Source organism: Polypterus senegalus, chromosome 7, assembly GCF_016835505.1.
Source record: "Polypterus senegalus isolate Bchr_013 chromosome 7, ASM1683550v1, whole genome shotgun sequence".
NCBI lineage: Eukaryota > Metazoa > Chordata > Cladistia > Polypteriformes > Polypteridae > Polypterus > Polypterus senegalus.
Window position 1 is genome coordinate 42,623,581 of NC_053160.1, and position 10,759 is coordinate 42,634,339.

The following is a 10,759-nucleotide window of genomic DNA, read 5'->3' on the forward strand; positions in this document are numbered from 1 at the left end:
TCGTTTGACTTCATCGTTTCTCTGTGCTAGGTTTGCCCATGTACTAATTTTTACTGTTGATAACCCTTCGTGATGAAATTCTTCAATAAGATTTGGACATAATATGTCTTCTTTAGTTGGGAACTTAAAGTGAATAAAACATTAAAATTTATACGAGCTGCAAGAGGTGGAACTGTGTTTGTCATAACCTTTCATAAGAATGAGAGGTGAGAGTACCTTGTGCGTGGTTTGATATGGTTGAGAGGAGGGCGTGACTTGAAAACATAACATGGCCAAAGTCTCGACTTGCAGGACTTGAAAATAATCTTTCAAAAAGTCTCGTCTAGTCGCAGGATTGTTTTATATAAGTGAGACATAACAAACAAAACAATGGATTACTTAAGGATTTACCCCTTTCAAGTCAGTAATTAGTAGATGCACCTCTGGCAGCCATACCAGCCTTGAGTTAGTATGAACAGTTCTCTCTCTATCAGCATTGCACTTCTGGACACTGCCATTTTTCCCCATTCTTGTTTGCAGACCTGCTCAAGCCCTGTCAGGTTGCATGGGGATTGTTAGCAGACATTCTTTTTCAAGTCTAGTGAAAATTTCTCAATTGGACTTGGCTACTCCAATGTTGTTTTTAAGCTATTCCTTTGGATTTATTCTTGGAACCTTTGTTTTGCTGGAAAACAAAGATTTTCTTAAGTGGAACTGCAAATTGCATAAATCAATTAACATTGGGGTAGAAAGCAAAGAATATTGCTGCCTAAGGGATATTATGTGGCCGAAATCGCTGTCCCCTTCCTCAGTTCTCTTCAATGCTGCTGCCACTTCCCTGATCTTTCCTGGAGCTCCATTCACTGCTATTGGCCTTGTGTGCCACCTGCCTGCATATTCATAGCACCAGTTCTGTCTTATCCCGCTCATCTGGGCTCAGAGAGTATACCATCTACACTCACTTTTGCCAGCTCCATAAACCAGTCCAAGCTCGGATCCGTTCCAGAGACTCACCCAGGCAAATAGATTTTAGTAGAGAAGAAGCAGCTCCACTATTCTTACAGTATCTGCGTCCTCCTTCCCATACTGAGCAAAATAAACTGTCATGGTTTTGCATATGGGGCAAAAGGTTGCAGATTGTTTTTTTTTTGTGAAGAGAAACCCCATGTTTCACTGCAAGTTCATTTTTGCGGAAAATGTTTTCACTCATCACTGCTTATTGATGGGCAAGAAACGGGAGGAACAATCAATGAGCCTTGAGGCATCAGTTCAGAAATTCAGAAATGAAAATAAAGTGAGTTGTTTTTGGTTGTTTTAGTGTCTGCATCAAGAGGAATATTGAGTGGGAATTTTCCTTTTAGTAAGAGTACATAATAATTTTAAGCAAGGGATGGTTTAGTTTATTTAATTTGCTTGTTGTCTGTTTAGTGCCTTCTTGCACAACACTGAAACAATCCTGCTGGTCACTAGGACACCCAACACCAGCTGAGCATCCAGAACCTTTACTGCAATACCAGTCCTATAGACAGACACAGAAAAGCTGTGTGTTCTGGTGGAACTTTAGGCAAAGACGTCCATGGTGAATATGCATAGATTGTATTCCTTTGAACAGTTTATCAATTTATTGTGATCAAATTTAAAAGTCTAGTACAAAATTTTTGCATCTATGCCAAAGAAATATCAAAAAATATTAAACGAACAGACAGACAAATAGGCATCTTAAAGTAATTGACCAAATAAACTAATAAAACCATATACCATATACTTAGAATTATTTCCAATTTATTTATTTAAGTTGAGGTAAGGATGCACCAAGGGTACACCTACTCGTCTCTTATGATGGTCATTTTTATGGTTAGGATATCAACTCACAGCTAATGGAGAATTTGTACTTTGGAGACCTGAGAGGTGAATCTCTGGTGTTTGTACATGATACTGTCTTCATCACCTCATTCTTACTGGCGTTATAAGTGTGTACTGAAGTGGTTTCAGGTGAATATGAAAGGTCAGAGTGATAATTAACTAATTCAGAGCTTGTAAGGAGGTCCTTTTTGCACCAGGAGGGGGTGTTTAGGCACCCCTGGGTTTTGCACATGAATGGCAGTGAAGTTAGTTGTGAGACTGAGCAATGCATTGATGAAGAGCTGCAGGAATTGTTCTGCATAGAGCCGTATACCAGTCAGCCTACAGTGAATATCACAAGTCAGTATGACCACATTGAAATTTTCAACTTATGACAATATAAACCTCAAAATCAAGACAAATCATGTCAGACCTTTTTCTACTTTAATAGGTTGTTGCAACTAACCATATTTAAGTCAAAATGTATTTTTAAGAAAGAAATTTTAATAAATCAGTGTTGGATTTTTATATCCTCTTTGTGTCCCCAGTTTTATAAAATCTTTGCGGAGTGATCAAATAGATGATACTGAGAATGCAGGTCACTAGGATTGCTTGTCTCACTCCCTAATGGTGGAAAACGTGACAATCTGGAAGGGCTTCAGAGTTGACAGATGATGGATCTCCCACAGGAGACGTACAATATACAATCTTCCAGGAGAAAACCCAAGGATGCCACAGGTCATGTTGTTTAATAATATCTAGCTGCTGGCCTGAGATCACCTTCTAATTCCCCAGGAGGAGTTGGGAATGAGAAGTTGTCACTATCATCAGGAGAAGCAGATGAAATGTGAATGAGTGAGTGAGTGAGTGAGTGAGCAACCTTTGCATTTTATTTCAACCTTTTTAATATTTCAGTGGAACGTAATTACTGACGTCTTAAAAAGGCTTATGCATGTTTTCTCATTAACTCTTTCAAATAGTAAATTGAAGTTTGTTATCATTGACATAAACTGAAATATAACATTCTCTTTTATAATATCTACATCGTCCCTCAAATATTACATATTTTTAACAATTAATTGTCATAATTTTGGTGGCATAGCCACAATTTCATTTGAAGATGGCTAACAATTTAGAAAATAGTGGTTGAAACAAAAGTGGACTGTCTTAATCATTTAAGCAACACAATTTCAATACTGTGCTGTACACAAATTTGTTGCATTATTAAAATGTCACAAACTTACTCACATTCTGTTCTCTGATTGTTTCTGGGTCAATTAAAATAGTATTTAAAGGAAAGCTATAACACAAATCTGTTCTTAACAAAGTTGATTTAATTATTTCCATAATCATAAACATACGATTGAAAAGGAATGAGCTAAAATACATGAAATTATGTAAGATATATTATTTTAGCCAACTATGTTTGAAAACTTAAAAGTTATTTCTAAAAAAGTGGTGAAGAACGCATAAGCCTTTTGTTTTTTTAATATGGTGACCCTGAATAGAAAATAAATTGCATTTCAAAGTAGAAGTGACCTTATGCTTTGGTAAATTTTGTAATATAGCAGAAAATTATGTAATTAGTGCAAGTTCTCAGCATGCCATTCCATCTTTCAACTAAGTAGAACTATAAACATAAGCAGACAGGCCTCTTTCTGCATTTTATAATCATTTTCCTTTGCTATTATTTTTTTTTTCTGCCTAGTCAAGCAATTTACCTACCCAACTTTAATTTAAAATCTGCAGTGGGCTGGCGCCCTGCCCAGGGTTTGTTCCTGCCTTGTGCCCGGTGCTGGCTGAGATTGGCTCCAGCAGACCCCTGTGACCCTGTGTTAGGATATAGCAGGGTTGGGTAATGAATGACTGACTGACTTTAATTTAAAATGCTTCAATTATTATTTACAGTTATTACTAAATAATGACTTGTTAAATTAGATGTTTTCCCCATTTTTATTGATTGTTCAGAGTGCTTTTGTGAATCAAATAACAGCTTGGTAATTCTGTTCAAACAACAACTTATAGAGTTAAGACCTTTTAATTTCAGGAAGTAGTAGTCTGCAGTCATTTTTTTCTTTGATAAATTAATGTCATTATTCTAATTTTAAATTGTTTTATTGTGTAGTTTCTCTTACACAACACTTTGAGATACTGTGTGACACTAAAGCTGCCATACACAAAAAACTGAAATTAATCAACAAATGTAGTTATTGGTTATTTTTTTAATTAGACTATATAAGAATTATGTAATCTTTTCAGTTTATGTAAGGATTAAAATTTAAATAAATATGTACTAACAGCCTTACATTAAACAGATTTACATACTATAAAATATGTTAATATTAAGTAAGCTTCTTGACATTTTGCATTTATAAATTTCAAATAAACATCAATCTGTATTTTATTTTTCTAATCCCCATGAATAGTGAGCCTTAGATATTTTTGGAATACATTAGCAGCAGGATAATGCCAAAATCTCTATGAATCCTGTTTGGATATTACATAAAAAAGTTGTATTCTTAATATTAAAAAATAAAATCCAAAGTTAATAGTACAATGAATCATTAGCCCAAAATATTTTTGGCTGTGCATTTTAAATTAGTCAGATCATAAACACCACAATGAAAAAAGCTGGCAAAAACTATAACGAGGTATGCCTTTACTGCATAGAATTTTTCAAAGCGTTTAATCATTTCTTTTGCTTAGTGCTGAAGTAACACTGCTATACTTACAGATGCATGAAGTCTTCCCTTTTTATTCATTGCTAAAAATCTGTTGCTAAACACTCCACGAATTCCAACAATCCCTTGGGACACTGCAAAAAGTTCCAAAATACCTACAAACCAAAAATTGGAACTGTTCATTAATAATATATTTAAATAATAATAATAATAAGGCCTTCAAAGAAAACAAAGAAACATTTGATCTGTCATTAAGTTAGAACTTTATTTCATAATTTGCACATTTTGTATGTCAAAGAAATACTATATGTCTAAATCTCTATTCATATAGATATAATTCACTATACAATGTTCCATATTGATTTGGTATATGATACATGTAATATTCTTTACAGGAATATCTTATTTATAAGACTCCAGATAAGGTTTAATTAAACCAAACATTCTACCAGATAAAGGCTCAGTAATTGGTGCAATTATATCATTTAGATTTTTACATAAAAATTTAGATTAATTCACAGTCACATTTATCTTTGAAGCTCAGTTAAAATGAACATCATGATATGTAAAAAGATTAAATTTTCTATACACAAGTAAGTGAACCAGCATTTCTAAGAATTTAGAAATATTCAGAAATTTTAAAGGCTAAATTCTGTTCAATTTTGTTTTCTTATTTAAGTTAACATATCACAAAGTGAAACTGATATAAAAGAGGAATTTTAATTTTTCACAAACACATGGCATTTCAAAATATTGTCTAATAACATCATGTTGCAGCTTTTAACATATAGTATTTATAAATTCACAGAACTTTCTAAAGTAAATTTCTTTCATGCTAAGCATATTAATAGACTTTAAATACATAGTAAAAATGTGAGATAGAAAGAATAAAGATAGATAGATAGATAGATAGATAGATAGATAGATAGATAGATAGATAGATAGATAGATAGATAGATAGATTAGACTTACATTTTTCTCTAATGCAGTAATTGCAATACTTCGATATTTTAAAATTGCACTAGTGAGCAACTTCAGACAATTGATGTGGATTTAAATTGCTTGTAGCAGACTACAAGTATCAGGATAAGTATAATATTATCATTGTAATGCAGACAGACATTCTTGTTCTGAACGAAGTGACTACAAACAGCAGGTCAATGTAAAGTAGCTGCACCTGTTACCCAGACGCATAACAAAACACTAAGTTAGTAAATCTGCAGGAAGAACTCATACACAAAAATGAACAAATTATACCTTTACTTGAAAAGTTAGATGAACATTTTTTGCTTTGGTTTGATTCAAACATTTCTGAATTAAAAAAGCTGAAACTGCTTGTTAAATCGACAGTAATACTGCAATAGTTACCCTGAATCAATAAACTTCAGAGTCAACTTAAAATCTATATCTATCCTCTATGGACAAATAAAGTACTATCTATCTATCTATCTATCTATCTATCTATCTATCTATCTATCTATCTATCTATCTATCTATCACTTTATATAGTGTCTTTACTATCTATCTATCTATCTATCTATCTATCTATCACTTTATATAGTGTCTTTACTATCTATCTATCTATCTATCTATCTATCTATCTATCTATCTATCCAGGTGTCCGGCTGGATGGCTATCTGCCTCATTGATTGTCCCTCTTATTTGAAGTCTTGAATGTTCAAAACTCCACTGCACTAGTAACGAAACAAACCGTATGTGTTGGCCAAAAATAAATAAATAAATAGTTCACAAGTGCATGGTAAAGCGAACTGGTTTGAGTGAATTACATCTGGTTAGTTATAACAAGCTACTGTAGGTGCTGGTATAACAACCGACGCGATGCATGTTGTTATTTTAAAGCTTATTGCAACCACGTTACATAATAATGCTGAAAATGTGCACGTTTTAAAAAATAAACTGCAGTCGTCAGCAAGCAGGGTGAAAAAAGTATGTTACTCATATTTGCCGTATTCCTGATTGACATATTTGTCACAATAGAGTACGAGCCGCAATATTTGGCATAGAACTGCTAAACCCAAATGAAACAAACCTTATCGCCATCTGCAGAAGTATTATTATCAGTACATGCGTATGATGGTGATGATGATAATAATAATAATAATAATAATAATAATAATAATAATAATAATAATTGTTTCAACACAGGTGCTAAATCACATAGAGGGTCTTAATACCAACGCCACAGACTAACACCTTCTTTAGAAACCTTTCCAGAGAACCATAGTGGACTTCGACTAGCTACTTTTCATTTCGGCACTTCACACGTTTTTTCGTTGTATAGCAACTTTATAATTAAATTACTTACTCAAGAGGCTAGGTTCGTGACTGCCGTTAATTCTGCCATCAGGATGAATCTGTAAATGAAATCCAATGCCAACCCTACAATAAAGTCTGCCAGTCCTGCGCCCGGAGCTGCTGCTTTCTGGAAGTTGATCTTCCAAATGGACCTGTTCAGCGGAGACGCGAATTAAATAGGTGAAACACAAAACGAGGAAAGATAAGCTCATTCTTCCAAAAACATTGGCTCTGACAGTGCTAGAAGAGCTCCAGCATTTTTTCGTGAATCCCTTGCTCCATGCAGCCGTAACGGTTTGCGCGCAGTTGCACTTCTGTTAGGCATAGCTTTGACTGCGGTAGTTGTAGTAGCGAGATATTTATAACACAAATGATCTCACAGCTAGATGCATGCTTGACTTATGAAGGGCGCTCTCCCATCCTGGCTTTATCCCCCAAATGAATAAGGGGTCTTCTCGTCAGTAACCTGCACAATGACAGCGAAAATAAGTAAAGAGGAAGCGGGGTAATAACAGATCTACGCACTAAATCACTGGACAGGCAGGGCTTTTACGCACCAGTTGTCTAATTTAACAGAAGCTTAAAACCTACAAATTATTCATAACAAACAGAAAATGGATTCCCGAAAGGGTCTATAAGTGAGTTATTTTGAATTGACTGACCTTAAGAGACGGCACTAATGCAAATAATCGTTTGCAAACCTGTTTTTTTTAAATAAAAAATAATGCAGCAAAGAAAGGAAAACGGCACAAATCTAACGGAGCGCATTTCACAAGATTTTCCATGCTGTCTACAGAACATAGTTGGAATGAGAAGAAAAATAATACATACAGATATCGAGGTGCTCGAAAGAAAAAGTTTCAAAGTCACAAATAAGTTGAAAGCTAAAAAAGAAAACCTTACCAATAAGCAGTTCTGCTTTACGCCATGTGTGCAACACCTAGTACTTCATAGATAGTTATTTCTATAGATATGAAAGGTACTGTATAAGATAGATAGATAGATAGATAGATAGATAGATAGATAGATAGATAGATAGATAGATAGATAGATAGATAGATAGATAGACACTACATCTCAACATTATAATTTTACAAAATCAATTTAAGTATTAAAAAATCAAAAAAGAATCGGGACTTAAGTGAGGTATATTCCAAATACGTGACAACCCTTAAATCTGGCAAAAGTAACTGGAAGTGAGTTTCATTTTTTTTTTGTTAATTTTCCACGTGAGTCGATTTACTTTGCAGTACTTTTTGCAATAGCCAAACCTTCTGATGCAGAACATTTTTTATGAAAGAAATATAAACTTTACATGCACATTACACCTTTTATCAGTTGAAAATGTGTTTTTGCACCTTCCTCTACTACCCACACACACAATCACACCAAGACATTTACAGATTTTTACACACATGCACTAGAAAACTGAGAAAAAACGAGCTTCGCTATAACAATACAAATTGTTCTTCCCAAATATCACAGAAGGAAATTTAAGAAGAAATGGAAAAATAATAGAAATGAATAAGGTATTTTTTACAATTAGTAAGTAAATAATTATGGGTGCCAAGGCAAAAGCTGAGCACAATTCACTTATTCAGTGTCCATAAACAACTTTATACAAAATATTGCTGAAATAAAAAAAGAATGAGGGCTAAATAAAATTTCAATTATACTTTTACTTGCTCTGCATAAATCAGTACAGTTCTAACAAGTGCTTAATAAAGTTCCGGAAGTACTTACATGCTTGCATAGTTGTTTTAATTTCTATTTTAACACTTACAATAATACTCACTTTATTTCTCCCCATTTTTATGGATTTCCTTTTAAATATGCAATATTTTAATGAGCTTACATGGTTTCGGATGACTAAAACTAGTTAGTGTGCTGAGCTGGCTGAGCAGATATTCAAATGCAGTGTCTTTTTATGTACAGTATTTTCAGGAAGCGGTTTTGTCACCTTAAGAACACTTTCCATTTGGGTTGAATGTAATGTGCTGCGTTCCAATACAGGTTCTTAAAGTACAAAAAACAACTCAGCAACATGGCGAGAAACACTAACAAAGAAAACTGATGCCACATGGTTTGTTTTCTTTCTCGTCTAATTTAGAATAATTTGCTTGCCATCTGGAGACATAACAAAAAAGAGTATCTCTGGTGGACACTTTCTCCCTCTAATATTCAAAGAATCACTTGATGTGCATGTGGCTCCAATAAAAAGCATATTGGACTATGATGCAGATGCACTGGCATTTGTTCGGTTAAAAAAACATAATCCAGTCAGCATTTAATAAGAATTGGTGATTCAGCCCCAGCAGTAAAAACAACTAAAGTGTTAATAATTTCTTCTTTTAGCAGCCTGATCAAGTACTATATCCAAAAGAAGTAAACTAATTACAGTTAACCCATATAGAAGCTTAAACAATGATTGCATTATATATTAAAATTACATTCAGAACAGCTGCAGAGAGATACATCAGATTTAAAATAGATTCATCCATTATCAGACTACAGAAGCCACAGAAGTAGCATCAGGCAAAACTAAGGAAACTCATCTGGAAGGGAATATTCTCCATCCCTGGATTAATGTCAAGGAATGGAAATTCATCATTAATTGGGTGTTTCTCTTTTAAAAAAACACATGAGTGGAATCTATATATATAATTCACTAAGGCAAGACAACCATGGAAAGCACGCCGGAAGGGGCGTGGATTCACTGAGCCGCCGACAAGTAAGACACCGATGGCGCACGCAGGAAGGAGCCACGCCCACCAACTCCAAGACCATTGGATACGACGATAACTAGCAGAGCCACGCCCACCAACTAGGACGCAACGACATATAAGAAACTGCGTCATTTATATTCGTCTGTCGTAGAGGCCACATGCACCTGCACATTGACTGTTCATAGAGGCATGTTTCTTGCGGAGGTAAATCGCCATATGCAGCGTGTACAACGGTTTACGAGGGGTATCCCATGGGATCTTTAAAACAATCCTTTACAACTGAGGTTAAAACACAATGAAATAAGCAGTCTTTAAAAACCGAGTTTTCGGTTACGACGCACGACCGCATGCACCATAACAAACTGTTTTACACGCTACATACAGCAATTCGCATCCGCGACAAACATGCATCTTCTTAGATGCTCCTGCAGAAATACGGAAGACGTTTCCCTGCCCACTAACACTCCTTTTTCACAAGCCCGCTTCTACCCTCGCTCTCTAGGCATTCACACTGCCTGCCCATGTGCCCGGACGCAAAAACTCACCGACCACCCAGTTAGCCCCTTTCGTCTGTGCTAGGAGTCCACATGCACGTCTAAGCCACATTGACTTTTTATTATTCTTTTCAGTTTCGACACCCGACCGCGTCCAACATGAAAAAGCATGCGAAAGGAACAACGAAGCCCCGCCCAGAAACTCTACCCCTCCTCCCACGTGCTCAGGAAGACACCTCAGACCACTGCCTGCCAAATCAAACAGCTCATGAAACACATACTCACTCACTTTGGTCTGTGCTGCGGTCCAAACCCAGCTGTGAGCCACGTTGACTATTCTTTTGCCCTCCATGGCTACCGCTTCAAATGTATTTCATGGAAACAACACTTCTTTCAATGTTATAGAAATTCCTGCTTCAGGTAACTGTTTCTGTCAGTCGGGTTTTTTTGGAGAAATGTCATTGACGAAACTGTTGCTTTCAAACTTCGTAACATGGCTGTTAGCTTTGTTTGCCAACATTGGGATAACTTCGGTGACGTGGTGTCCATTGTTCTTAGTCACAGAGGCATTGTTATACAGTCTGCTCAACAATATGCTGATTATATGAATACGTCCGGAGTCTATGGTGGCGAGGCAGAAATTGTGGCAATGTCCCAAATCCTTCCAGCTACTATCAGCATTTACTTCCAAGAACGTCCTCATGCCTCTCCTCGAGCTTAC

At 35.5% G+C, this 10,759-nt stretch overlaps 1 protein-coding gene across 1 annotated transcript in view; it reads right to left on the reverse strand.

Annotated features, from left to right (window-relative positions):
• The window catches only part of fgf5 (fibroblast growth factor 5), a 29,493-nt gene extending 22,380 nt beyond the window's left edge, over positions 1-7,113 (reverse strand). The window contains exons 1-2 of the mRNA XM_039758025.1: positions 6,829-7,113; positions 4,554-4,657 (exon numbers count right to left, since the gene is read on the reverse strand). Of these exons, the coding sequence (XP_039613959.1) occupies positions 4,554-4,657; positions 6,829-7,030 (306 nt within the window). The 5' untranslated portion in view covers positions 7,031-7,113. The remainder of the gene's footprint in view (positions 1-4,553; positions 4,658-6,828) is intronic.
• Positions 7,114-10,759: the final 3,646 nt, after the last annotated feature.